Source organism: Xenopus tropicalis, chromosome 7 (genome assembly GCF_000004195.4).
Source record: "Xenopus tropicalis strain Nigerian chromosome 7, UCB_Xtro_10.0, whole genome shotgun sequence".
NCBI classification, from domain to species: Eukaryota; Metazoa; Chordata; class Amphibia; order Anura; family Pipidae; genus Xenopus; species Xenopus tropicalis.
Genome location: NC_030683.2, coordinates 32,331,906 through 32,359,538, shown reverse-complemented (window position 1 = coordinate 32,359,538; position 27,633 = coordinate 32,331,906). Strand labels below are relative to the sequence as shown.

Here is a 27,633-nt window from a genome sequence, read left to right as displayed (position 1 = left end):
GTCTTCCAGGCATATCTTGAAGAGCTCCAAGTCTTACTATATGTGGTCTTCCAGGAATATCTAGGAGACCTCTATTTCTCACCATAATTCGTCTTCAGGCAGCTCTTCCAAGAATATCTAGAAGAGCAAATCTCATTGTAACTGGCTTAATACTTTGTCCACCCTATAATTGCTCCACAGACCCTCTGATGTTCCCATCACACAATGAGATAAAGAAATGTCAGGTTTGCTCTGGTTATTCCTTTTCAGGCATCGGACACTGGTTAATTCTTCTACAATTTTTTTAAAATGAATTTGTAGGTGAATGGAAGCAGAGTGCAGGTTAGTTGGCCTGTTGTCACCGGCAGGATCACTAGTTTACTGGAAAGCCAAACCACTAAATATGAAATGCTAGTAATTAGAGATGGGAGGATTTGCACACACGCAGGTTATATTCATTTAATGCCCCTTTATAAAACAAAGGAGAGTGTTTTTCATGAAATAAGAAACAGTCATTTAGTATGTGTGCTACAAAGCTATTAATTTAAGTTTAAAATATAAGTTGTTTTTCAACAACTCTCCACTTTTGGCATCGGCCCTCGTTGCTAGGGTTATGTGCCAGGTAATGTAATAAATGACAACTTGTTCAATACTGTTCAAAGCATATTTCTTATTGGTTGCTATTGCCAATTGTACATGTGCAGTCTGTTAGTAAATGTAAGAGGTAAGTTATTATGACCCTGGGCACATTAAGGGTCAGCCTGCCTTGCTCACTGTCATTGGGCAGGTGGTAAGTACAGGGCCCTGTTGCAGCCTGCACCCCCTGGTGCTCCCTAACTTGCACATTTGAATGATACGTGATCGGGGCAGGAGTAGGGATGCCTGCATGCATTCCACACCCCTCATGAATACAGTGCTGCCAGACACAGGCAGCACTGTATTCATGGACAACATGCAGCTCTTTCCTTTCTGTTTTGGAGCACAGAGACCTGCAACATTTTAGAATAGCACAGGGCGAGGAGCCAGTATGCAGAAAACATGGCAGTTTGTGTTTGTATTTTGCACTTGCCCTGTGGCCTGCATAAAACATCCTATAATGTATGGTTCCAGATTTCAGCAGGAGCAGTTACAATGGAATTCTGCAAAATGCTGCATTGTGGGAGAAGATATAGTGTATTTTGCCCACTTTGCCCCAGTGGCACCCAGTAGTAAAGTTGCTTCCATCTACATGACACTACACCCCCCCTCTTAAACCTTTACTCTGAAAATGCTGGCGATGCTGTCTGAAAAGCACTGTGCTGATTGGCTCAGTTTCCTCGTCTCTGCAAATGACATTCGCAACTATTTTGTCTGCAGGTAAATTTAAAATAGATTATTTGAGACTTCTTGGACGAGGCTGAAATTATTTTCTGTGTTTCTATGGTAACATTTAAACTTACAGTGATTTACAGTTGAGAAATTCTAACCGCGCGGCTGAGAAAACATAAACCTCCTCCTTAACCTCATTCCGATGCCTCTTAAACAGACATTAAATATAGGCTCAAAATAATGAATTTAATGATGCGAAGCAGATCAAGTTCCAATCTGATTCATTAGGATGTGCGCGCTGTTGGCTCTTAAAAGGATACTCGCTTATTAATTTATTTTACCAATATGATAAAATATTATATTACTTCAGAGAGTTGGCCTGAAATTAAATAAAGGAGGGATTGACAGTGCTGCTAACTCAGTTACAGGGAGGCCGGACTCCCCCATTTGGCACGAGCCCATTTAGTTGGCCTTATGTAGAAAAGGCGAATAAACATCTGACCTTCCAGATATAGATATAAAGATATTTTTGTTTTACACTAACATACTCCATACCCCACACACAAGCTGTTTCCCAAGATGCCTTATTCCGAGCGTGTAATGCAACCCCTCCCTTACTTTGTTCCACTGAAGTGATGCATTCTGGGTAGGGATGCACTGAATCCCGGATTCGGTTCGGGATTCGGGTCGAATCCAGCCTTTTTTTGATGGATTCGATTTCGGCCGAATCCACGGTCGCAGCCAAACCGAATCCAAATCCTAATTAGCGTAAATTAGCATGTGCTAATTAGCATTCGTAAAAGGTTAAAATTTGGGGGGGGGGATTTTTAACCCTTCACGATCCTAATTAGCATATGCTAATTCGGATTCTGCAGAATCCATCAGGGTGGGTTCGGGGGTTCGGCAGAACCCAAAAAAGTGGGTTCGGTGCATCCCTAATTCTGGGACTTGAAGTCTCTCTGCTTTCCCTTAGTGGGTGGTGCCAAAATTCTCTAAAAAGCAGAGGGACTTCAGGTCCCAGAATCCTTCTCTTCACAAGATAAGGGAGGGGTTGCCATTCAGTGAGACTCTATAGGGGGGGGGGCAAACAAACTGACAGTCCTTTCAGTCTGTGTAATCAGATATGTCAGTGTAAAAATAAATTATATTTTTACTTATATCTGGAAGTGCTTATGTAGCTTTTCTATATTAGCCCAACTAAATTAACTCATGGTGGGTATATTTCCCTTTAAGTCTTCACAAAGAGGACTGGATGACCTAGAGGCACGTTCCATTTTAAACCAACTTCCAGGTGAGTCCTAGGTATGCTCCTTGCTAGTGATGGGCGAAATGTTTCGGCAGGCATGGATTCACGGCGAATTTCCGCGTTTCGCCATTGGTGGATTGTTTGGCGAAACGGATGAAAAAATTTGCCGCGGAAAAATTCGCCGCACATCCAAAAATTGTCGCCGGCTTCAAAAGAATAGCCACGTGACGAAATAATAGCCGCGGGCGCCGAAATAGCCGCGCGACAAAATAATAGCCGCGGGCGACGAAACAATAGCCGCGCGACAAAATAATAGCCGTGGGCAACTAAACAATAGCCGCGCGACAAAATAATAGCAACGGGCGACTAAACAATAGCCGTGCAACAAAATAATAGCTGCGGGCAACAATTTTTTTTTGTCGCACGGCATTCTCGCCGTTTCGCGAATTTTTCTCCTTTTCGCAGATCTTTTGAAAGATTCGCGAATTTTTTGGCGAAGCGAAACGGAACAGATTCGCTCATCACTACTCCTTGCTTATTATACAGGGCAACGCCAAGTGCCGGATCTGTTTTCCATTGTTTTACCATCAATGTATTAATCAAAGTAAGAGGTATTGTTCTTTTAATAATCCTAGACACTGTAAGTGCCATTATCCCTTTCATTCAGCCACTTTTCAATTGCTTTCCATTTTATTCAACCCCCGTAAGACTAATTACGCTCAGTCAATTAGAACATCTGTCTTACACATTTCATGCCTGAAGGACAGTTACTTGTAGTGAGAAGATCTGGTAACAAGAGACAGGAGGGTCTGCGGCTCTGGGGGGCCATAAAGTGTAGATGGTGTTGCAGGTATCCAGCCAATAAGCAGTTGTACAACAATGTATATAGGCTGTGTGCTGAAAAAAGTTTTGTTTTTTTTAATATGCACTTGCCTGTATATGCAGTAAATATATACAATAAACAATAACAATGCATTGAACCCACAGATTTTTGTACAAAACTTGTACCTTACTTAAGAAAACCAAAGTTTTTTGTTCTTTAGTCAAATGACATTAAGGTTTTAGATTTGGTTTTGACTGAATCCACATCCTGCAAAGGGTTCTGGGACTTCAGTGCATCCCTACTATACATATAAATATCCACATTAACAAACACAGATACACTCATTCCAGAGGAAGATAGGAGCAAGCAATAACCAGCGATAATTAGCATTGATATAACACTATGAATAATGTCTCAGTTAAATGAACTCCTCTGGCACTCAGTGTAATCCGCTTAATTCCCAGCGCTGTGAGTGGCTCTCCCATCCAGATAATAATGTAAATGCCATGTTGGAGAGGAGCAGAAAAGCAAGAAAAATTATTCCAAAGTAACCAAAATGCTTGCTACATTACAACTATCTGCAGGTCGTAAATCTAATTAAAGAAACAGGGTGGTACCATACAATTCAGAAGATACCTAAAGCTGTTATACATAAAGGGGAAGGATTGGCTTGCTGGATTTAGACTTCTAAGTTTAGGACTTTAGGTATTAACAGTGGCTACTGTTGCCCTAATGCCCCTCAGCTACCAAGCAGATATTTGTTTATATTCTAACTGCAATAGACCTGTGAAAATTATCTTTTGCTCTCAGGTAGAGAACAATGAATAGTTAGGCAGGATTAGCCTCAAAGACAGGGCTGGAACTAGGATTAGGCAGAAGGGGCACGTGCCTAGGGAGGGGGTGGGGGTGCTAGGCAAAACCTCCTCCTTCGCCTACCCTTAGTCATTCCCCACTGCTGCTTGTCAGTGTCTCTCCAGTGCATGCAACCCCCACCCCCCTGCAGCGGTGGCGCTGAAGCGGCCCAGGTTGCCCATCTTGGCACGGTTCTGCTCAAGGGACAATCAACAACTAAATATTCATATACAATTTTATTTTCTCCAGTGGAAAGTCTACCCAAACAAAAATGTCACCCTCCTCCCCTGATATGTTTCATTCTTACTAATATTGTTAATAATATTCAAATAAATAGCAGTTTCTTAGATTTAATTTAAAAACTAACCCTGGTCCTCCCTCGACAGACTCACTTATGTGCAATAGAGTAAAGTACTCCCACCCCCACCGTGTGACGCCACCTTTCCTTGCCCAAATTGTCTTATACATAATACTTATCCATAACTATAAAATGAGGCTTGTTAGAAGAACATAACATAGTTTAGACACACCAACAGTACAGTATGTATATTATATAGATACATAAATGTCAAATGAAAAACAAAAAATCTAAATCCTTACCAAAATATTATTAGATCCTTTTTTTAACTCTTTTATTAATGAAATATATACCCAGATCTCAACAACTCTACCCAAATCCATGTTATATTAAACCTATTTCAGCTATTTATGTCATTTATATTTGAATTGGAAAAAAAAATGAGAGCTAAGTCCCATTGGATGATTTCCCGAAACGCTAGGCATGTGGAATATAGAGCGCTCTTTATTAATTATAGCCAGACGGCAGTAAGAGCACCCCAATCCAGCAAAACTAATCTCGTTTAGAAATAGAATTCTGTTCTTTTTTTAATGAAATGAATCCATAATGCGCAGATCTTACAGTGTGCGGCGCAGAGGACTAGTTTTAGTTCTTTATTAATGTCCGGGATTATACTCAATGTAAGCGAAGGAATCACTCAGTATATCTTTTATATCACCTAAATCTGCTTCTTATTTTTTTTTTTCCAATAAATGCAGGGAAGATATTTAATGCCTGGGACTATTCTACCTACCTCTCTTTTATATTCTTATCCTCCAATTAACCTTTTCTTTACATCATTCTGCCATCTGTTATGTTCTTATCTACAAAAAAAATGATGACTGCTAATGAAAGATTGTCAGTCGCTTCACTTATTTACATTCTAAATAGTATTTTTTTTACTTCTCTCTATAGTGTGACAGATCCTTCTATAATTACTGTGATTTACTTCCTATTTCATATGCATCCAAATTGACAGCATTACCCATCACCCAACGACCACTTAAAGTCCAGATATTTCGAACAAGGAGACCCACTTTTCACCTATTCACTACATTTCATGATTCCCTGGAAGCTAATTAGTTGCCAAAAATACATCTTGGTCAAGGAGAAAGACCGGAGAATTGGGTTATTTGAAAATGATGTTGAATCAAGAAGCAGAAATGACCAGCCCTGCTTCTAAGAGCCTAAAATTACCAGATGTAAAAAAAAAAAAATAAAATGCTAAATGGCTTCTCGTTCCGTCGCCTAGGCAACCAAACATCTTTACAATAGGCCTATATTTTCCTTTGGGGGTTTGCAAAGCCATTCAATCAAACCATTTACTCTTCACAGCTTTCAACCTGAGCACAAATGTTTCCAAGCTGCTTTTTCTCTTCTCTTTTATTTTGGGGAATTTACAGAGAGTAGATTATATTTCAAATGAAAGCAGTAGTATGACAGATAGTTCAGATGTGAACACCTCCATTAGAAAGGGGGAAGATGAAGCGAAAAGGAAAACAAAAGAAAGAATGGAGTCCAAAAAGGTTTTTTTTTTTTTAAAAAAAAGGCTTTTACATATTCTTTCTTAAGTAAAGCCGGAATGGGTTATTTTAATGTCATGATTCTTATCTTCTTATCATGTTCATTTGGGGAGATGGGCATCAGATCATAATGAAAGCACTCTATATGGACATGTTTATGATGTCTCACAGTTTGCTTGTGGAGGTTTAAGAACCTATTTAATTTACTGAACATATATACAGTGGGGTTTAAAGACTGGTTTAAAGACGATACAGGGGTCCATTCCCCCTTTCTAGCTCCTTCTTTAAAAGTTTATTATACATGTACAGATATCAGTTGCCAAATCAGTTATTTTACATTCATTTATGTGGCCAGGTCACAAAATGAGCAGACTGTACCTATACAGGTATGGGACCTGTTATCCAGAATGCTCAGGACCTAGGGTATTCAAGATAAGGGATTGTTCTATAATTTGGATCTCCATACCTTAAGGCAGGGGTGGCCAAAACATCAATCACGGTCCACTAGTCCAGCGTTTTTCAACCGCTGTTCAGTGTGCCGCGAGATGTTGCCTGGTGTGCCGTAGGCAGGGCCGCAATTTTTACTTTAAAAAAAAAATCCGGGCCCTGTCATTGGTTGCGCCCCATGTGTACGGGTGACGTCAGTACGCACGGGGCCCAACGTTATAAAAGGGCCTGTGTGCGGTCGCGTGTAGGCAGAAGTGCAGAGGCGGCGCGCGTGAGGGGAAGATGCTGCTGAAGCCGCCGAAGAGTAAAATGCTGCTGGGCACCAATGTATTAGGGGGGGCCACGGGGCACACTGACTTATGGGGGCACTGCTGCTGGGCACCAATGTACTAGGGGGGCTGGCTCTTGGCACCAATGTACTGGGGGGCACTGGTGCTGGGCACCAATGTACTAGGGGGGCACTGCTCTTGGCACCAATGTACTAGGGGGGCACTGCTGCTGGGCACCAATGTACTAGGGGGGCACTGCTCTTGGCACCAATGTACTAGGGGGGCACTGCTGCTGGGCACCAGTGTACTAGGGGGGCACTGCTCTTGGCACCAATGTACTAGGGGGGCACTGCTGCTGGGCACCAATGTACTAGGGGGGCACTGCTCTTGGCACCAATGTACTAGGGGGGCACTGCTGCTGGGCACAGAGTTAAATTTTTTAACATTTTCTAATGGTGGTGTGCCTCGTGATTTTTTTCATGAAACAAGTGTGCCTTTGCCCAAAAAAGGTTGAAAAACACTGCACTAGTCGATCCCCTGTGGACTTCTGGTGGACCGTGTTTAAGCGGAAGTGCGCCGCTTTTATGTGGTATGCGTACGTATGGTGCGTTGCGTACGTATGCAGGGAAAGGCCAAAGTTGATTGCAGCACGGAAAAGTCTGGGCACCCCTGCCTTAAGGCTACTAAAAAATCATTAAACATTCATTAAACCCAATAGGATTGTTTTGCCCCCAATAAGGATTAATTATATCTTAGTTGGGATCAATTACAAGGTTCTGTTTTATTATTACAGAGAAAAAGATAGTAAATTTTAAAAATCTGAATTATTTGATTAAAATAGAGTCTATGGGAGATGGTGTTCCATAATTCAGGATAACAGATCCCTATCTGTATGAGATTTATATCAACCCTCAAACCAATGATTGAAATATGAGCATTGTCCGGCAAATCCCAGCAGCTAGAGATTTTGTACATGAAACCATACAGTCATTGGCCTGTGGAATTTTCTTTTTAGCATGATCTGTACCTAAATAAACCCTCACCAGCTGTCAACTGTAAAGGCATTCATTTTGGTCCCATAAGCCAGTGCGTGTGTGTGGGCACTTCACATATTCTTCCCAAGCTCCCATCTCTTACACCTACTCTCATTACTACCTTTTTGCTATTCTGCTTCTCTGGCTTGAGAACTGTATAAGGCCTAAAATATTTTCATCTTTGTGACTTTAATAAACACAGTTTTCACATGACAGAAGGATGTATTATTATTTTCATAATGCTTTTGTGCCGACATTTATTTTTCTGTTTATTCTTTTCAACTCCCTGCAAAATTCACCGTTTTTCGGAATGCTTGCCATTTACTATTACAATCCATTGTGTCAAACCCTCCATGCAAAAAATGTTGTTGGCAGGTTTGTTAGCTGACACAGCACCAACCCTATCTAGGTGAATATAATTATACACACACATATATATATGTATGCTGTATATACAGCAAGTATGTATTGTTATTTATATAGAATCATAGAGCTTTACGGCTGTGGTACATATCACTGCAAAACGGCCCTTACTTGCTGTGCTTTACTTTATGACACTTCTATACTTTACGACACTGATGGCCTAATAAAAGAAAACATAATTTTAAGAAACTTTCCATTAAAAATGTATTGAACATTTTTAGCATTTCAAAAGTTGTTTGTATATGCAATTCCAATGGAGAACAGCGTTGCAAAGACCAGCCTCCTCCAGCAAGACAGCTGCCTTGTGTTACATTGTTTCAAGAGTCAGAGCCACCAGGGCAGAGAATAGAAAAGGACAAAGGCTGCTATAATAGCAATTATTTATACAAATAACTTAAAAACAAATTTGTAATGAATGTACATTGGAAAGTTTATTAGGCAAAAAGTTATATTTTGGGCTGACATGTCCTTTAAATCTTTATCCACATATCTTCCAATATATAAATACCACCCATAGAGGATTTATAGTTATAATACACAAAAACCACAATGTTATTAGTTTTAATCAGCACTTAGCGATGCCGCCCACGTCACTCTTGTGATATATGTGCATTATAAAAACTGTGCCCCCCCCCCTTACTTTAAGATCTCGGACGTTGACTCAGAATTACTTACATTACCTGTTTATCGCTAATGTTTTTATAAGTTCATGGAACACCTTAATGTTTTTTAATATCCTTATGTATTACCATAGGGGGGTACACTATTCCCTAGGTAATTGCTAGTATTATAGCGTTAGGCTTGTAAAGTAAAATATTCTTATATCTTGTCACATTAACAAATATCGTATTGTGAAGTGGCGTATGGATACGCTGCCAGGCCCCTCCGCAAAAAATCTTTGTAGGGGCCCAGCGTGCACCGAAGCCTAACCCCACTGAGAACAGTGTGTATCTACTCCAACCGGGGGAGACGATCTGTCACTGGCTATGGAGGAAGCACAAATATTCCCCCCCCGTGACTGCAGGGTCTGCTTCCTCTATAGTTCCGGCACTGGTATCGTGCAAAGTTTAACTTTTTGAATGCAAAACACATACATTCTTATTCACTTATGTATAATAAATGCTAATGGCAATATACAATGTCTAGAACAAGTATTTGTCATTGAATCAAACACCTTTTTAAATCATATATTATTTATCATTATTAAGGGTGAACATACATCATATCTCTTTAATAGATTGCATGGTGAAGATGATAAAGCAGTTCCGTACTGCTGAGACCTTGAGTTTATTCCAAGGCATATTTTAATGCAGGGACATTATTTATAGAGCATCAGTTCCAGGTTCTGGCTCTGTATGACTGTATTGAATGTATAGACTGTTCCAGGGCAGATAACAGTATTCTGGGTGTGCAGTACAAGAAGGAGCTGAAGGTTGGACATGCTTTGTGCCCACTCACTGTAACTTTGTGCACTTACCTCCTCCCTATTCCACTCACTGTAACTTCATGCACTTACCTCCTCCCTGTGCCTTTCTCTATTATCAGGTGCACGTGTGCAGATGGATTCGAGGGCCCAACGTGTGCTGTCAATAAAGATGACTGCAAATACAGTGACTGTGAAAATGGTGGTACCTGTTTAGATGGAATAAATAACTACACCTGCTTGTGCCCCTCACAATACACAGGTACATGTGATTTAGGTTAGGATTCAACTGCAGGGTACCCTTATTGTTCAGAGAAAAGAACTGACACTTATTACTTTGTCTTTTTTTCTTTTCTTCCTTCCATCATTTTGCAGGTGAATATTGTGAGCACCTTGTGGACATTTGCTCAACAGACTTGAATCCTTGTCATAGTGACTCCAAATGCACCGTGACACCCGAGGGCCCAAAGTACGTACCTACCCCTACACATAGGATAACGTTTGGCACACAGTAGCAATTGTTATTTCTTTATTTATGTGGTTTGAATTCTAGAATGGAGGGAAAAAGAACAGTAGAGATCCTCCACTCCATCCATAATTATGTTTTAATAAACTGATTGCTTCAAACTACGTTCTGGTTGCAGGTGCTGGATAGAATGCCAGGTTAAGGGAAGGTAGAATATAAATCTATATAATCTAAAAGTCCCACAGTGTAAAGACCAATGGCATTGTTACTCAGTGAACTCATTTAAAAGTAGACATTTGTGATCCATAATGATGGACGAGCGCGTGCACTACATGCATCCCAGGGTGCTCCAGCTCCTCGTATTTCAACTGAGCCCCTGTGGAACAGCAGGGAAGAAAGATTCAAAGGCTGCGTGTAAAGAAAGCTTCTTGACTAAAGCCCAGTTCATTGTTATCATCGCGGTAAATCCATTCAGCTGATTTCCTGGTGAAAAATGATCTCTGGGCTTTGTTGCACAGGTGTGAGTGTGCCCCGGGCTATGGAGGAGATGACTGCAGCCTGAATTACGATGACTGCAAGGACCACCGCTGTCAGAATAATGCCCTGTGCGTGGATGAGGTCAATGGATATTCTTGTCTCTGCACTGAGGGTTACAGGTAACAGGACAAAGAGTAAATGTTCAGCTTTGTACATAAACGTAAATGATATTGTTCTTATCAAAAGAAAACTACACATGGAGTACCAGTTCCTTTCAGTGTATGGCTAGGGTGCCAGGGACCCACCAGAAAACCTTTGACCACAGGCCCACGGTTTCTTCAATCTTCATTCAGTTGCTTTTGTTGTCTTAATCACTTCTCCTTACATATTATCATCTGTCCTGCCCTACAATTTTTTTTTTGTTCTCATATAGAAACAAGGAAAGGCCATGGTATAGGTATACAAGGCAAATGGGTGGGTGAGCAAGAGTGCCCACTGACACCTTGGACCACTGGCAGTTTCCGTGGTATCCTGGTGTGCCACTGCAATACTGGTTTCTTTATATAAAGAAGCTGGAAATGACAGTAACATGCTTGAAGAAGGGACCTGAAGCAGTAGTCCCGAAATCTCACAATTTGTAATTTTATTTGTTATGCCAACTTTATGGTGCATTGACAAACTTGCTAGGGGGGTTCAAGTAACTGGCCTAGGGGAGAAGTAGGGTGGGAGTTTGATGTAAATGGTGAATACACTGTAGTATTGCACAGGAGCAAAAAGTCCCAGTGCTATTAATGATCCCCAACCAGTGGCTCGTTAGCAACATGTTACTCCCCAACCCCTCTGATGTTGCTCCCAAAGGCCTCAAAGCAGGTTTTCATTTTGACTTGAAGACAAGATTTGGAGGCATAATCTTGTACTGTCAAACAGAGCCTCCTGTAGTGTGCCAGTCACCATTGGGCTATCAAATAAGGTATTTGGTATATAATAAGGTATATAATATACAAATAAGGTATCACAACCCTTACTGGTCACTCCCTAGGAACTTTTATCATGTTTGTGTTGTTCCCCAACATTTTTTACATTCAGATGTTGTTCACGGGTAAAACAAAGGTTGGGGACCCCTGGCTACTGCTTTCAGGTGTTTTACATTCCATAGGAGGCAGAAGGGGTGATTTGGCACCAAAATACTGTGGGCAGAATGGCTAAATAGTGTACCATCTAAAATCCATTTTAAGCAAGAAAAAAAGCAACTTTTAAATCAGGATACACATACACTTATTAAGGAATATTGGCCTAGAACATAATATTTGTAATTGGATAGAGAACTGGCTGAAGGATAGAGTACAAAGAGTGGTTGTAAATGGAACATTTTCTAATTGGACCAGTGTGGTTAGTGGAGTACCGCAGGGGTCAGTCCTTGGTCCTTTGCTGTTTAGCTTGTTTATTAATGACCTGGAGGTGGGCATAGACAGTACTGTTTCTATTTTTGCTGATGACACTAAATTGTGCAAAACTATAAGTTCCATGCAGGATGCTGCCGCTTTGCAGAGCGATTTGACAAAATTAGATAACTGGGCAGCAAACTGGAAAATGAGGTTCAATGTTGATAAGTGCAAAGTTATGCACTTTGGTAGAAATAATATAAACGCAAACTATCTACTGAATGGTAGTGTGTTGGGGGCATCCTTAATGGAGAAGGATCTAGGGGTTTTTGTTGATAACAAGTTGTCTAATGCCAGGCAGTGTCATTCTGTGGCTACTAAAGCAAATAAAGTGCTGTCTTGTATAAAAAAGGGCATTGACTCAAGGGATGAGAACATAATTTTGCCCCTTTATAGGTCCCTGGTAAGGCCTCACCTTGAGTATGCAGTGCAGTTTTGGGCTCCAGTCCTTAAGAAGGATATTAATGAGCTGGAGAGAGTGCAGAGACGTGCAACTAAACTGGTTAAGGGGATGGAAGATTTAAACTATGAGGTGAGACTGTCGAGGTTGGGGTTGTTTTCTCTGGAAAAGAGGCGCTTGCGAGGGGACATGATTACTCTGTACAAGTACATTAGAGGGGATTATAGGCAGTTGGGGGATGTTCTTTTTTCCCATAAAAACAATCAACGCACCAGAGGTCACCCCTTTAGATTAGAGGAAAGGAGTTTCCATTTGAAGCAGCGTAGGTGGTTTTTCACGGTGAGGGCAGTGAGGTTGGGGAATGCCCTTCCTAGTGAGGTGGTAATGGCAGATTCTGTTAATGCCTTTAAGAGGGGCCTGGATGAGTTCTTGATCAATCAGAATATCCAAGGCTATTGTGATACTAATATCTACAGTTAGTACTAGTGGTTGTATTTATAGTTTATGTATGTGAGTGTATAGATTGGTAGGTGTGGGTTGTGTGTGCTGGGTTTACTTGGATGGGTTGAACTTGATGGACACAGGTCTTTTTTCAACCCTATGTAACTATGTAACTTGTATATATTTTAAAGAAATGATACAACGTACAGTGCTTTAAAAAAGTGATTGTTTCCCTTATCAGCTTCCTTGTAGGAAAAAACATTCTTGCAACACAAGCTATAAATTCTGCACAATTTACAGACTCAGAACACCTCTCATAAAACCAGTTATCAGAAGGAAATATGAAATACCCCACCCCACCACTGTAACGCCAGCCGATCGAGCACTCTCAGTTGCACATGCTCCCATCTTGTGAATCCCAGATCTGATTTAACTGTACAGAAATATCAGTGCATTAAAATGGAAGCCAGCCTAATCAATATTTAATATGGTGAATTTACGTTTAACCTAAATGATCTCATCTGTAAAAAAATAATAATAAATAATAATAATACAATTTTGTTTTCTCTCTCTATAGCGGGCAGCTTTGTGAAATGCCATCCCAAGCCCCTTCTCCATGTAAACTAACACCATGCCAGAATGGTGCCAACTGTATTGAGGTGGGGAACAGCGCAGTGTGCCAGTGTCTCCCAGGCTTCGGAGGATCAAAGTGTGAGAAACTGCTGAGCGTAAACTTTGTGGATAGAGATACGTATTTGCAATTTACCGACCTGCAGAACTGGCCCCGGGCAAACATCACACTTCAGGTTGGTGTTGAGACAAGTTTGTTCAGCACCTTCACTACAATGGCTGTTAATAGAATAAACTTGAGGTGATGAGTGATTATTATGGTTCTGGGTTTAGCTGCTATAGATCCATTGCTACCCACAATACTTTTCTCTGGAAAAGGTGGTTCATAAGTCAGTAAATCTACAGTTTCTGTGTGATATTAATCCTGCTCTGCATAAAAGCCGCTTCTGTAGATAACGCTCAACTCTTTCATGGAAAAGGTGACCTTTAGCCAAAGATATATGATATCAGATAAGCATACTTTTAACTGAGATATCTGGGAATTTTGTTTGAGAATATGCTCAGGGGCCCAATACAATTTATCTCTTACAGGTTTTAGAAAAGGCGTGTGTCTTTCAGGCCCCTGCAGCCAACTGAAGGATCAAGCCTTGTAGAACCAAAGTTGGGCAGTCCAGTATCAGGATCTCCTGATGGCTCTGGCCCTAATGGGGCTCACAGAAAAATTTTCTACAAATCTCCCTGTTCGCAGGCGACTAATCTCCCCAAATTGCCATCAGTTGCCATCCCACCGGCGAAAATGTAAGTCATCGGTGGGATGGCACACGCGGCGGCGCGATTTCGGCAAATCGGCGAAAATGTCTCGAGAGGCAACTTCGGCGATTTGCCAAAATCGCCTGCGCAGCGTGTGCCATCCCACCGGCGACTTACATTTTCGCCGGTGGAATGGCAATTCGGGGAGATTAGTCGCCCGCGAACACGGTGATTTGTCGCGGGCGACTAATCTCCCCGTGTGCCAGAGCCCTAATAGTTGTAAAAAAAAAATGATTACCAGTCCAACACAGCATAGAATCATAGATATTTGCATTCATATGTACTTCTGTCATAAACAGATATATTGCATTAATAAAGAGAGGAATGAAAAATAGCAACAACTGGAAGGCCTCCTTGCTTTGCTTTTAGGATTGTGTTTTGTGTTCACATATCCCATAGACGTAATGATGTTCTAATATAGAGGGTCCCATGGGAAGAGGGGCATTCCTGAAGTTTGTTTTTCTGTCCTAGAATCAATAAATGCATTTGAGCTGTATTTAGTGTGTAGCCTCCACAGAATGGTATCTATCTCAGGAGGTTACCTTAGCTGGTTTTGTGCAGGCAAATCAATTACTTAATGTAGGTAGTCTGAACTATCATTAGTCTGCAGGGGCACCGGCAGGCCCTCTGTGATTTCTAAACTATATTTCCCAACAATCTCCAGGCAACCTATGGAAATAACAGCATTCTAACCCTAAAAGGGTTCTAAACATCATGCAGACCTAAAGCTTTTGAATCTCCGTATACACACTGCTTGCTTTTGCTGGAGCAGTCTCCCTAAAACTATAGCAACATCATCTTTTGGGGTCGTAAATATATATTGCTGTATTTTCTTTCTTTTTTTTTTTTTTTTTAACTAATGAAGAATGCTTTGCACCAAGCGTAGTATGGTAGTTCTTAGTTATAAATTAAACGATTAAGCTAAAGGATGTTCCATTTATAGCCATATAACATACAAAATTGAAGAGAAAACCACTGGAAGCCAAACTGAACACATAAACAAGGTGTATTTTCCCCTTCAAGTCTAAATATAAAATACATTACCCATTATTCAGTTTCTTTTCATAATTCCATAAGAAAAGGGTCATATTCTGCATTGTACTGAGAGAGGAATATAGTGCATCAGACCTTTTATATACAATTGTCAGTGAGTCAGACCTGGTTGTGCCAAGAATTTATTATTTTCCCTGATTTCATACAATTTTGTAGGTGTCAACAGCGGAAGACAATGGAATTCTACTGTACAATGGAGACCACGACCATATGGCAGTAGAGTTATATCAAGGCCACGTCAGGGTCAGTTATGACCCCGGAAGCTTTCCCAGCTCTGCAATTTACAGGTAACCCCCATATCACTTATTTCTCCTTATAAATTAGTTGTGTTTTCTGTAGTCCACTGTTTTAACATTCAAAGGAAATATTATTTTAATATTCTATGGACAAAAATTCATGCAAAATTCTGTTTTTATATATTGGCACCTCTCACAGGACGGCATGGTAGTAATTGCTGGTGCCTTGGTGTTACTTCAGCTGCCGGTAATCCCTTCTAAAAGCTTTAGGTATTGAAAGAGCACAATAGAGTCCAAACTCCAAAGGTATCGAATAACAAGCTGCATATTTCTCTCTTTGTACCGAAATAATGCAGACTTGTATTGTGCGGCCAACCGGCGTGTAACGACTGCTCTCAGTTTTATATCCCCCTGCCTAATCAATAATATTGTGCAGAGATACTGCCTTTTGTCTGTTGGTAATGGCCCCCACCCCCTATCAAATATAATTTTAATTCTTGCTCTAGATTTTCCTTGGCAAATCAAGTGTATCAACACTCCAGCAGTCTCGCCAGTTTACCTTTGTTTGTTCTATTCCTATTTATTTGGGAGGATCACTATTGAAAAATCCAGTTTTACAACAGCCCATAGCAGATGGCAAACTATGCCTTTTGCCCCCAAGCCGGTGTGTAATTTGGAATAAGCAGACCGTTGATAAAACAATCTCCCCTGAGTGTCGTTATTTCTCTAACAGAATTATAATGATTGGTTTACTTTACAATTTCCCTTCTCCAGTGCAGAGACCATCAATGATGGGCAGTTCCATACCGTGGAGTTGGTTACATTTGACCAGATGGTTAATCTGTCCATTGACGGAGGGGCGCCCATGACAATGGATAAGTTTGGGAAACATTATACCCTTAATAGTGAAGCACCTCTATATGTGGGAGGTAAGGTTTATACAAGCGAATGCATATACACACATACATTTACCCACTGGGGTTTAATATATATATATACTGAATATATACACACACATATACTTGCACACTACAAATATATTAATATAGGTTATTCATATATGCAGTATATTCTGTTCTTCCCATTATTTATTATAATCTTTTAGTGCTTGCTACCCCTTAAATCGAAAATAAAATTATGAGTGCATTTACAGCACTGTGCAAACTATACAACAGGCTGAGTAGATTTAATATATGTTTTTTGGTCAGGTTATATTATAATAAATATGGGAATTCCCTGAAGCATCTTGGCAGGAAGGGAGACATTCACATTAAGGGGCATATTTATTTTAATGTGTAAGCCAACATCATTGGTGATGTTGCCCATAGCATCCAGTCATATTTTTGCTTTTGTTTTCTAACTTGTAGGTGACTACTCAATTCAAATTGGTAATTGATTGCTATGGGCAACATCACCAGTGATGCTGGCCTTTACACTATAATAAATATACACTGATGAGTTGCCATAGTGTTTGCTCCAAATAAGTAATTCGTCTTAGACTACCATAGTACCATATATGCATGATAAACCCTATGATATCTATCTATCTATCTGTATTACATTTATCTTGGTAGAGCAGTGGAAAAACAAAGAAAAGTGGTAGTGGGAGTGGATAAAGCACCAGAGAGGGGGAGGATTTAGGAGACGGTATTTGTGCAGTTAAAAGTGCTGGTCAGTCCTGCTTTTTGGAGCTGAGATATCTATAATAAATATTGCTGTTAGTTTAGGTGCAATAGTTCTGAAAAACACAGGCGAGTTTCTCATCTCTATCAGATCCCTGAGACATCTGGATCACAAACCTCTGGTTGCCGCTCAGGTTGAGCAAAGCTGAGGAGGATCTGGGTGACACATTTTTTGCAGACAGTTAATTATAGCATATGATATGTTTCCCCAGACCCTCTGCAGTGCATGGCATGGCCTGGTTATACAATGCCACATACCATCTAGGACAGAGCTGAGTAGAAGCTCACCTTGCTTGTGCTCATGGAGAGGGGCAAGGGGGCCGTAGAGCTACTGCAGGGAATGCAATGGTCCCCTCTTTGGTGCAAATCGGCCCTTATTGTAGGTTACTTTTCCTTTTGTCAAGCCTGAATGGGTAAAGAGCTGCTATAGAATTTGTCTCAAACTCCTGTTCAAGGCTGTTGCTTGTTTTTCCCAGGCAGCCAATGATATATGTTTGGGAGGGGGTGCAAAGTGCTTATTGTTACCTTTGGGATAGTGGCACACAGGGCTGATGATCAGCTTTTCTCCACCTGCGTTCCATTCTATTTGCTCCCTTAGACTTTTTCCTAAAAGCGCACTGACAAGCAAGGCGTCAGCCTTTAGAGGGCCACCCTTTGGTTGGGACAACCCTTTATCTCATAACTAAGTTATAGATCATTAGCAAGCTCCAACAATATGTTCACCCCAAATTGACCTAAGCCCCAAATGTCACCCTAACTGACTTTCAAGCTGAGCTTTTAGTAGAATCTAAAAGAGCAATTATGACCTTCAGGCTGAGCATTCCCTGCTACTCCTGAATATGGAAATCATTGCCTCACAATAGAAACTGGAAGACAGGTCACACCGGAATGTACATGTTTTGACAGTTACACATTGTACCTGCTGCATTTGTATCAGTACGTAGGCACTCCAGCCACATGTAAGCCATTCTTCTGCTCATTAGGTATGCCCGTCGATGTCAACTCTGCCGCTTTTAGACTCTGGCAAATCCTTAATGGAACCAGTTTTCATGGCTGCATCCGGAACCTGTATATCAATAACGAGCTGCAGGATTTTACCAAAACCCAAATGAAGCCCGGAGTTGTGCCAGGCTGTGAACCATGTCGAAAACTCTTTTGCCTTCATGGAATATGTCAGCCCAATGCAGCAAATGGACCAGTATGCCACTGTGAGACTGGGTGGGCTGGGCCACACTGCGACCAACAGCTAAATGATCCCTGTCAAGGTCACAAGTGAGTATAAATGTCTTCAGTTCATGGGTTTTGAGCCATCTTTCTATAGGATCAGATACATCTAGGCACCTGGACTGAATCCCAAGGTTTAATTTCGAGTGAATAATGTTTGAACGAATGAACAAGCAGCACACTTTTACTGTAGGAATTATAATGGAAAGGGAATTTTCGTAGACCTGTCAGATTATAATTTATTTATATAGGTATATAATTATCTATATATAAGGTATCAATGGGCAGAAAATCCAGTGGAAAACACTGAGAAAAATGTTTGTATAGCACAATCTGTAGAACCAAGGGCAGTGATTTTTTGACTCTTTGGGTTCAAGCCATCCATCTTATACTGAGTCAGGGCCCAGTTAAACAATTCACTGGGGTATCAGCCATTCAGCCATAGCTCCAGGGATTACTTAGAGAAACGCTGCACATAAAACAGTTGGGTCCCTTTAAAAATAATGGGCAAAGGTACCCAAGTACAGTTACCATAGCAAACAATCAGCTTTGATTAGTCTGGTGAAGCAAGAGTAATGAAAGTAAATTTCTGATTGGTTGCTATGGGTAACTGCAATGGGGCAAAATTACCCAAAATTAGTAAATGAGCTAGGAGTCGAGTTGCTAAGAGGAAAATGACTGCATGTGGTTCAAGTTAATGGCTAAAAAGCCATCAAAAGAGGTTTTGATTATGCGGAATGTTTGGGACCTGAAGTTTATTGGATATATTTGTTTTCTATCATTTGGAGCCATGCCTTAAAGCAAGTAAAATGCATTTAAGTATTAAAGAAAACTAGGATTCCAAGAATTTGAATTTATGCAGTTTAGTCCCCATAGTGTATATATGTGTATATCTAATTATTATAGATTAAAAGCATTATTATTATATTTTCAGATGTGTCCATGGAGCTTGCATGCCATTGGACGCTCTAACGTACAGCTGCCTGTGCCAGGATGGGTACAAAGGTGCCCTATGCAACCAGCAAGGAGAGCTCTACAATCCATGTAAAACTCTGCAGTGCCAGCACGGGCGCTGTCAGATCTCCGACCTGGGCGAAGCCTATTGCGAGTGCGAGAGCGGCTATGTGGGAGACAATTGCGATCAAGGTCAGCTGGTTTAAAAGCTTTCTACTTATGTGTTTTCTGCATTGATTGAAGTTATTTATACACAGACAGACAAAGGAGAAGCCTGTTGAAAAGTACATTGGAATTAAAGCAGCAGTAATGTCTGAACCCCCTTTTGCCACTTTCATTTGAATATGAAACCAATGACAATGGCAATAATTTGCGTTGGTTTATTTATGTACCCCGCTGCCCAACAAAGCCATTTCCATTAAAAATAATGGGAAAACTTCAACTACACTGTTGCCATAGAGATAACAAAAGGGTTTACAGTAAGCTTTATTTATCTGTAATGAGAAAGTGTAGGGTGCTCTATGCTATATATATACACACATAGGCTTTGAACACACTTTAAACACAGACAAGTCAACAGAGATTGCATGAAGGGGGTGATTCCAACTCTAAAGTTGTAATGTACTGTGGTAGAAACTTGCTGAGGTGTTGCATATTTATATACTCCATAGTATATCCTGTTCATCAACCCCATAATAGCAGTGCTATTGGTTTCAGTTATGGCTTTTAGTTGTCCAGAGCATAGAAGTCACATGACTTGAAGGGTTCGCCTGGATACTTGGGCTTTGGTCAAATCCTGCTTTAAGTTGCCCTGCATGCCCAGATTAGGTCGGGCTGTTTGGCCATTTTTGACTATAATACCTGGTCATCTGGGCATGAGGGGCCATTCAGGGGGCTGTTCAGACCGATAACCGTGCAATTCAGGTGGATCAAGGATTATTAGTCCAAACGTAATATTTCTGTTCTACCTGAAGGAAGTGAAAAGCCACACCATCTCTTCCAATTCCTGCTATTCTGATTATTTATCTGGTCAGCTGGAACAAGCATAATAATACAAATGTAGCCCATGTAATGTCCAGCCTATCAGCGCATCAGTTGGACGACCATATTGGTTGTCCCATGTATGGCCACATTTACTCTTTCAAGCCAACAGTGCAAATGATAACTAAGACAGAGGAATGGGGTAGAGTTGAAATTGAAGGTGTTTTGGGAATAGGAATGGATTTTACTGTACAAGGTCCATGAGACAGGAGGGCACTCAGAGGAGATATACTGTATTGAACTGTATATAGAATAAAAAAAGGATTAGGTAGGCAATTTCAGAAAATAGCTTTACTGAGTCAGAGAAGCAGCAATGGAGATATTACTGAGCATCTGCAGGGAGAGAACAAAAGAGGGGCAGCTATTACACCTATTTGATGCTAACAACAAGGGAGATAAAGTCAGACTGGAAATAAGAGAGAGGCAATTGCAGGCCAGCAAACTAATGATACAGACAAGAACACGAGAGAAACACAGAACTGCTCCAAGCTCTACATGGCTTTATGCATTGTAAAAAAAAGAATGATTATATAGGTCCCATAATGCCATTTTATTACTCAATCACCTTTATATGGAAAGAGCTAATGTTGCACAACTGAATATGCAACACAATCCTCCTTCACTGAACAACAAAGTCCAACAGGAATCCAAAGGAAGTGCAAAGAAGTGAAATGCATAAATACTTGCTTGTATGCGACTGGGAGCCTTCCCTATTCCAGGGCACATGATACAGAGTTTCATTAATTACATTTGCAGCTTGTGGGGGGCGGGGCCAGGGGTAGGCATCGTTATATTGATGGTATGCATGAATGTTTACATTTGGATATTAGCAATAGACAGTAATGTATTCCAGTGCTATCGGACCTCTATTATATTCTGGGCACTAACAAAAGTTAAACAAAGAACTAAGATCATGATGCCCCTGATTGGCCCCTTTTTCTGGTGCTACCATGGCAACTGTCACTGCTGTTGATGTGATGTTTAAGTTGGCTGGCTTTTTGAGAGCAGTAAATGGCACAATACATGTCTGTTACTCAAATAAATTCTCAATAAGTATATTCATACACTATATGGCCAAAAGTATGTGGACTCCTTGCTGTCCAACATCTTGGTCCAAAGCCAAAGGAAGTTGTCCTTTTCCCATTATTCTGATGAGAAGGCTTTCCACTAGATGTGGAAACACTGTTGGTGGAATTTTAGTCCATTCACAAGTAAGAAGTTGGGCATTGATGTTGGGCAACCAAGCTTGGCTCCAATTCATCCCACAGGTTGAGCTCTGTGAAGGCCAATCAAGTCCACAAGCCTTTAGATATATAGTACACAGTATCTATATGAATTTTCCAAATTCAAGATTATTTACATCTTATTGCTAGTTGCAAAAATGTTCCCCATTAAACAAAACTACAAAACTGTTGGTTCTGCTTTCTTTTGTAAGTACATGCCCATATCCTGCCAGTGTGCTGCTCCTTCCCTGGCACAACTTGTACTCATCTCAAGAGTCCAGGGATAGACTTTCCAAGGTAGGCATTTGGCCTTGTAGTAACCCCACAGATCAGTGGCTAAGTTATGTGGAGCACAAGCGCTCTACCTCCTTCCTCAACCTACCTGGCCCTCAGTGACCTTGCTGGGTCCCAAATAATGAAACAATCCTTAATTCTTTAATTTTGGTAAAAAAAGAAAGCAGTAACTAAAAACAGGATGAATGTGCTTCTCTTGGACTAGACTAAAGGGGTGGGTTGTTCAGTAGAATATGTACACACCCTGAGGCATACCTTCTAAAGACAAATAAGCCACACATGGACACAACTAATAACATTTCATTCATGAAACACTATAACTTAACTGTTGCTTTGTAAATGGCACATTCTTTGGTTTCCTGTCAGATAGTTCCTGCTAAACCTGTTTATTCACATAAAGGGCCAGACTAGATTTGATTTGTAAATAATTGCCTTATGGGGGAAGACTGGAACTGAATTAAAAGATTTTTTTTCTCTCATTGAAGTCATTGTGGGCCAACGTTTTCCCCGGTACTGAAAACCATAGCAACCTACTGGCTGTAAAATTGTTTTGTGGGTTTAATGCAATGCAATGATATCCAGTATCATTGAGAGCCAGTTTGAGTTATTGGACTGGGGGAAAACTTTGGGTATACTACTATAACCCCTTAAATATACAAAGCAGCCACTTCATCATAGCAGCAGGGCTCGAACTAGTGTTAGGGAATAGAGGCAGCCGCCATGGAAAGTGTGTGGGGCTGTGGTCTGGGGTAGCAATTGAAAGGGGGGGTCTGTTATGGTGAGCAGGTATGGGGCAAAAGGTACTTGTTTTGGTGGATTCTGTGGAATCTGGCAAATACTAGAGGGGCTGCTGTAAGATGCCATAGACAGTCACTATTTATTGGGCCTGTGGGGGGTGGTTTGGGCCTCTGTGTACTTGAAATGCCAGGGCCTATTTGCACCCTAGTCCGGGCCTGGTCTTGGGCAACCGTACCTCTTTGCTCTGCATATGATTTTTCTGGTTTGCAAGGCCCCAAAGTCTGTGTGTGTTTGGTCGTAATGTCAGAGAAAAGTTGTTGTTTGGGGCATATTCCCATATAAGAATTTTTGTGTCTGAGCCCATGAATGTCCCCCAATAGATCCTTTCACTCCACTTGTTCCTTAAATCACATCTTTTATCAGTGTATTTTCACTTGTAGAATCGGAATGCCGAGGGGAGCCCGTGCGGGATTATTACCAAGTACAGCGAGGCTATGCCATTTGCCAAACCACACGCACCGTGTCCTGGGTGGAATGCCGTGGTTCCTGCCACAATCAGGGCTGCTGCACTGGATTACGCATGAAGCGCCGGAAGTACACTTTCGAGTGCAGCGACGGATCCTCCTTTGTGGAAGATGTAGAGAAACCCATTAAATGTGGGTGTGCTCAGTGTGTGTAAAACACGTTGAACTGGACTGTACAAGATCACACCAGACAAAAAGAAAATATCCAAGAATAAACCTGGACAATTACATTCTGTAAAACTGGACTTCTGCTCCCCTTTCAGATGCGTGAATATCTTGATGTCTGTGGCATTTAAAAAAAATATATGTATAAACAGCACCTATTGCATTAAGAGGCACACGCACATGCTGACTGGTTGTATAGTGTTGTAATCATTGGAGAAAAGGTATAGAGGAGGTATATATGTAGAGGGTAAAATGTGTAGATAGAGATTTTTTTAAAAAAACACACAAATGTATTTATACACAATGTGGATAGATTTACATGGAACAAGAAGGAAGGTCTGTATTTTATTTTTCCATTTTTTTAAGGTAGATCATTTTGTAACCATTGTGGCAGTATTACATCTGTTTTGTATAGCTCAGAGCGTTCGACAAGTATTCTTTTCTGATCTGTCATTTCTGCTGGGGAAAAAAAAACCCATTGTGACGAGGGGCACATCACTTTCATAAAGCACTTTCTGCTCAGTGAAAAGGGATTGACTAATGTGATTTTATATTTATAAGCCTTTTTTTTCTTCTACCCCTAAATATCATTATCAGCTAGGCTTCCCTATGAGCCAACACAGGAAAATCCGGCTGCAAGTTATAAATATTATATATAAAAATCGTACATACAATTCACTAACAGCAGCAAAGCAGTTTTAAGGGAGATGATAGTAGGGGCAATGTTTAGGGCCTTACAGATGTGGGGGCCCATACAGGTGTTGTGGGTAGGAAGAGAAAGACATGATTTGGGGAATGATAGAAAAGCAAGATGGAAACAACAGGGGTCATTTACTTTTCCCTGGGGCGCAAGTGGAGGGCAAATGCTAGAGTACTTGTTGGGGGGGCAAGTGCTAGAGCACTAAGGGGTGCCAAGACATGCCCTTAGAGTTGCCACCTGGTAGCTAACTGGCTGAGGGGGTAAATCACTAGCTAGGGCCAGCACTGGTAAATTTGTAATACCCTATAAATCCCATCCCTTTCCTCATCATTATCTCCGCTGCTGATCAGTCTTAATTATCACACCCGCCGCCCCCCCCACCCCTCACCCCCTCACCAATGCAGCACTGCTGAATGTAGTCGGCCATGTATTTGCTGGTGTAGCACCACTAATAACACTTGTGTTGCCACACTTGCAGACCTTTAGGCCCACATTACACAAGGCGTTTTTGATCCACTTCCTTCTGCCCCAACATCACTGTTCACTGCCAACCATGGAATCAATCACTTAGTGGACAGACAGTGTCATGGCCGTTGGTGCACATTAGTGTTGTGGTGGGAGAACGCTGATCGGAGTTTTATTCCGGGAGAGAAAACACCTATTGTGAGTTGGCCCTTAGTTTTCAGATGGTTCTGGCAATAGCTGAAGGCCCATCAGACAGACAATACTATTATATAAACAATATACAGTCTGTATTACCCCGGGGCCCCTCTTATACTAAGGGCAGCCCTGCTTAGGGTACTGGCACATGGGGAGATGTCACCTGTGGGCAACAAATCTCCTAAAAATACTTTCCCGTTTACTTACCTTCTTTTGCATTTTCCCGTGATTAGGCCTCATTGCTAAGGCAGCCCGTGGTAGCGCAGATTACTTTGGGTGACAGATCACTCAATGTGCCAGTACCCATAGCATTCCTCACTGTCACTCTATAGAGTAAAGCCTGCTTATATGGACTATTAAAGAAGACCGTAGGGCACTTTGCTAACATTACCTTTCTATTAGCTCCACAAATTCCATGAGAAACAGCATTAAGGAGAGACTAATGGGGCCCTAATGCTAAAGTACTGGTTGGTCTCACAAAATATATCTGACCTTGTTGTTCTATTCACAGGTTTCTATGTTGACAAAATTAAACAGCTTGTGTTCTTTTCAAACAAACTGGGGGGGTCCCTTTTGCAGGCCTCACTTTGTCTAGAGATCAAGGAGAACTGCCCCCCCAGCAAACCAGAATATTTTTTCATTGGTACCATTTAATAAAACTTTTTATATTATTTGTTAATGTTGCAACTTGCCCTTTCAAACAACAAATATTTTAGCATTATTGTCCCTTTAACATTATTAAAATGTAAATTTAATTCTGCTTTTGCTCAAGTGTATTATATATAGAGCTGGCTGGGATGTATTGTGTTTTTCCCTGGCAAAGGGAAACTGAAATACATATTGCTTTATACAAAAGAGCCACTAGTAACATTCATACAGGTGAGTAATGGTGACAGAGTGTATCCAAACTAAACAAAAAGGAAGTTATACTTTAGCGAGGGAATGGGACATGTAACAATGCGGCCACAATGTGCACCAATCACACAAGCGTCTGACATAGTTATAGCTTTCTGTACAATCCTGACCTATAACATTGTTCCATAAATATCATTAGGATTACCACCTGTCTGTTTCGACCTGGACAGTCTTGTTTTTGGGAGGGCTGTCTGGGTCAAAACTGCCTGCCCAATTTAGGAAATCCAGACAGGACTCTATTAGATTGATGCAGCATCGGCCAATTGCCGGTAGCAATATCATAACCCCGCCCCTAAAGACACCAGCCCCACCTATTACATCACTTGCTCCGCCCCATTCATCACCTGCCCCTGTTACGTCAATGTCCTGCCCCCCCGCCTGGCGTTACTAAAGCTTAAAGGTGGAAACTTTAGATATCAGTCAGTTCACTGCATTCTAGAAGATCTTATCTGCAACATGTTAGTCAGCCATGTGCTGTTCAAGGTGTTTTGTCTATTGGCCCAAATGAATGTGCCAATAGAAAGGTGACCATAAATTAGTTGGGTGCCTTTAAGTATCTCCCCTGCACACCTTGAGCAAAGGGTCACATGACTAATGTGCATAGCGGCTTTATTGTCCCAGATTCACTGGGATCAAGGAGGGTCTGTTTGTAACTGGGCCTGGCAGATCATGATCTCAAATGTGTGTTTCCTGGCTAAAAGCCAGCTCTAACTACTGGTGACAGGAGGCCTCCATTGGTAATAAAGACAAGCTCCTCTACTGGGGTTGGGTGCTTCTCTGCCAGGTGAAATTTCCCTGTGGGGAATATGCCCCATGTGCCATGTATAATACATCACACCAATCACTACGTACACAAATGGTGATAGGCAGGTTCCACAAACGTCTATATAATGTGTCTCATGATGTAAGTGGAAGAGCCAAGATAGGTTAGTTGTGATGTGAAGGTGATGGAGCTGTGATATAAAGGGGGTGGGCTGTGGTGTGGGAGGGCAGAGCTCTGGTAAGTAGGCAGGGGTATTATCTGTAGGGGTAATAGAGGGAAAGGGTGATTAAGGTGGATCAGAGGTGGGCTTGGGGCAGAACTACAAGGGATTATAAATTTTTAATGCTGGCCCCAGTCTTGGCTGGTATTTTAATGGCTAGACCAGTGAAACACTGCTCAGGTGGCAACCCTAAGCTTGTCACAGGTGGGTTTGGGTGCTTCTTAGCAAGCGGAAATATGCCAATAAAAAATGGTGCGACAGTGGCCTAAGGGCAATATCATACAGGGTGCTCCATCACCCAACAAAACCCTCTACCACTGGCAATGAAGCACCCGGCAATACCTGACTCTTCACTTTCATTTCAATTACATGCGGTGATCCCTGGTAATCATCCTAAAATGCAAAAGGATGCATGTTTAAGTCTAAAAGCCCAAAGATGTAAATAACAAAAAAACCTCTCATGTGTGCCATTACCATTAAAGAAACAGCATCTTCATAATGAGTGCAATGAATAGAGCTTCTGCTGAACATACTTTTAGCTATTGGTTGAATCATAAAGTGTCTATTTCTTAAGTCAAAAAGGGAAACTCAAACTACTCCACATTTGCTCCTTGTGAGATACAGATTTGCATTTCTGGCAGTATGTATGCTAGTAACTAGAGTATTTATACATTTGCCCTACCCACACTGCCCCTGGAGTCTAGCAAAAGAAAAAAAAGGTTAAATTGCAAAGTTATGTGGATTTCTACAAATGCCAAGTTGTGGCTAATATTTTATACTCAACGACATGCTATGGTCAATTTGTAACCTTTAACATCTTAAGGTGGCCATACATGGGCAGTTTTAAGCTGCTGATTTGAGTCCTTTAGACAATTCGGCAGCTTATCTGCCTGTGTAAGGGGCCCCCCCAATGGCCCTACCCTACTGAGATATGGCTGAAAATCAGCCAGGTGTCAATCGGGCAGGTTTGA

General features: G+C 41.2%; 1 protein-coding gene across 1 annotated transcript in view; it reads left to right on the top strand.

Moving 5' to 3' along the window:
* The window catches only part of slit1 (slit guidance ligand 1), a 219,704-nt gene extending 194,180 nt beyond the window's left edge, over positions 1–25,524 (top strand). The window contains 9 exon segments of the mRNA NM_001097233.1: positions 9,787–9,926; positions 10,040–10,133; positions 10,649–10,786; positions 13,468–13,696; positions 15,480–15,610; positions 16,334–16,488; positions 18,225–18,513; positions 19,400–19,611; positions 23,156–25,524. Of these exon segments, the coding sequence (NP_001090702.1) occupies positions 9,787–9,926; positions 10,040–10,133; positions 10,649–10,786; positions 13,468–13,696; positions 15,480–15,610; positions 16,334–16,488; positions 18,225–18,513; positions 19,400–19,611; positions 23,156–23,394 (1,627 nt within the window). The 3' untranslated portion in view covers positions 23,395–25,524.
* The last annotated feature ends 2,109 nt before the right edge of the window (positions 25,525–27,633 follow it).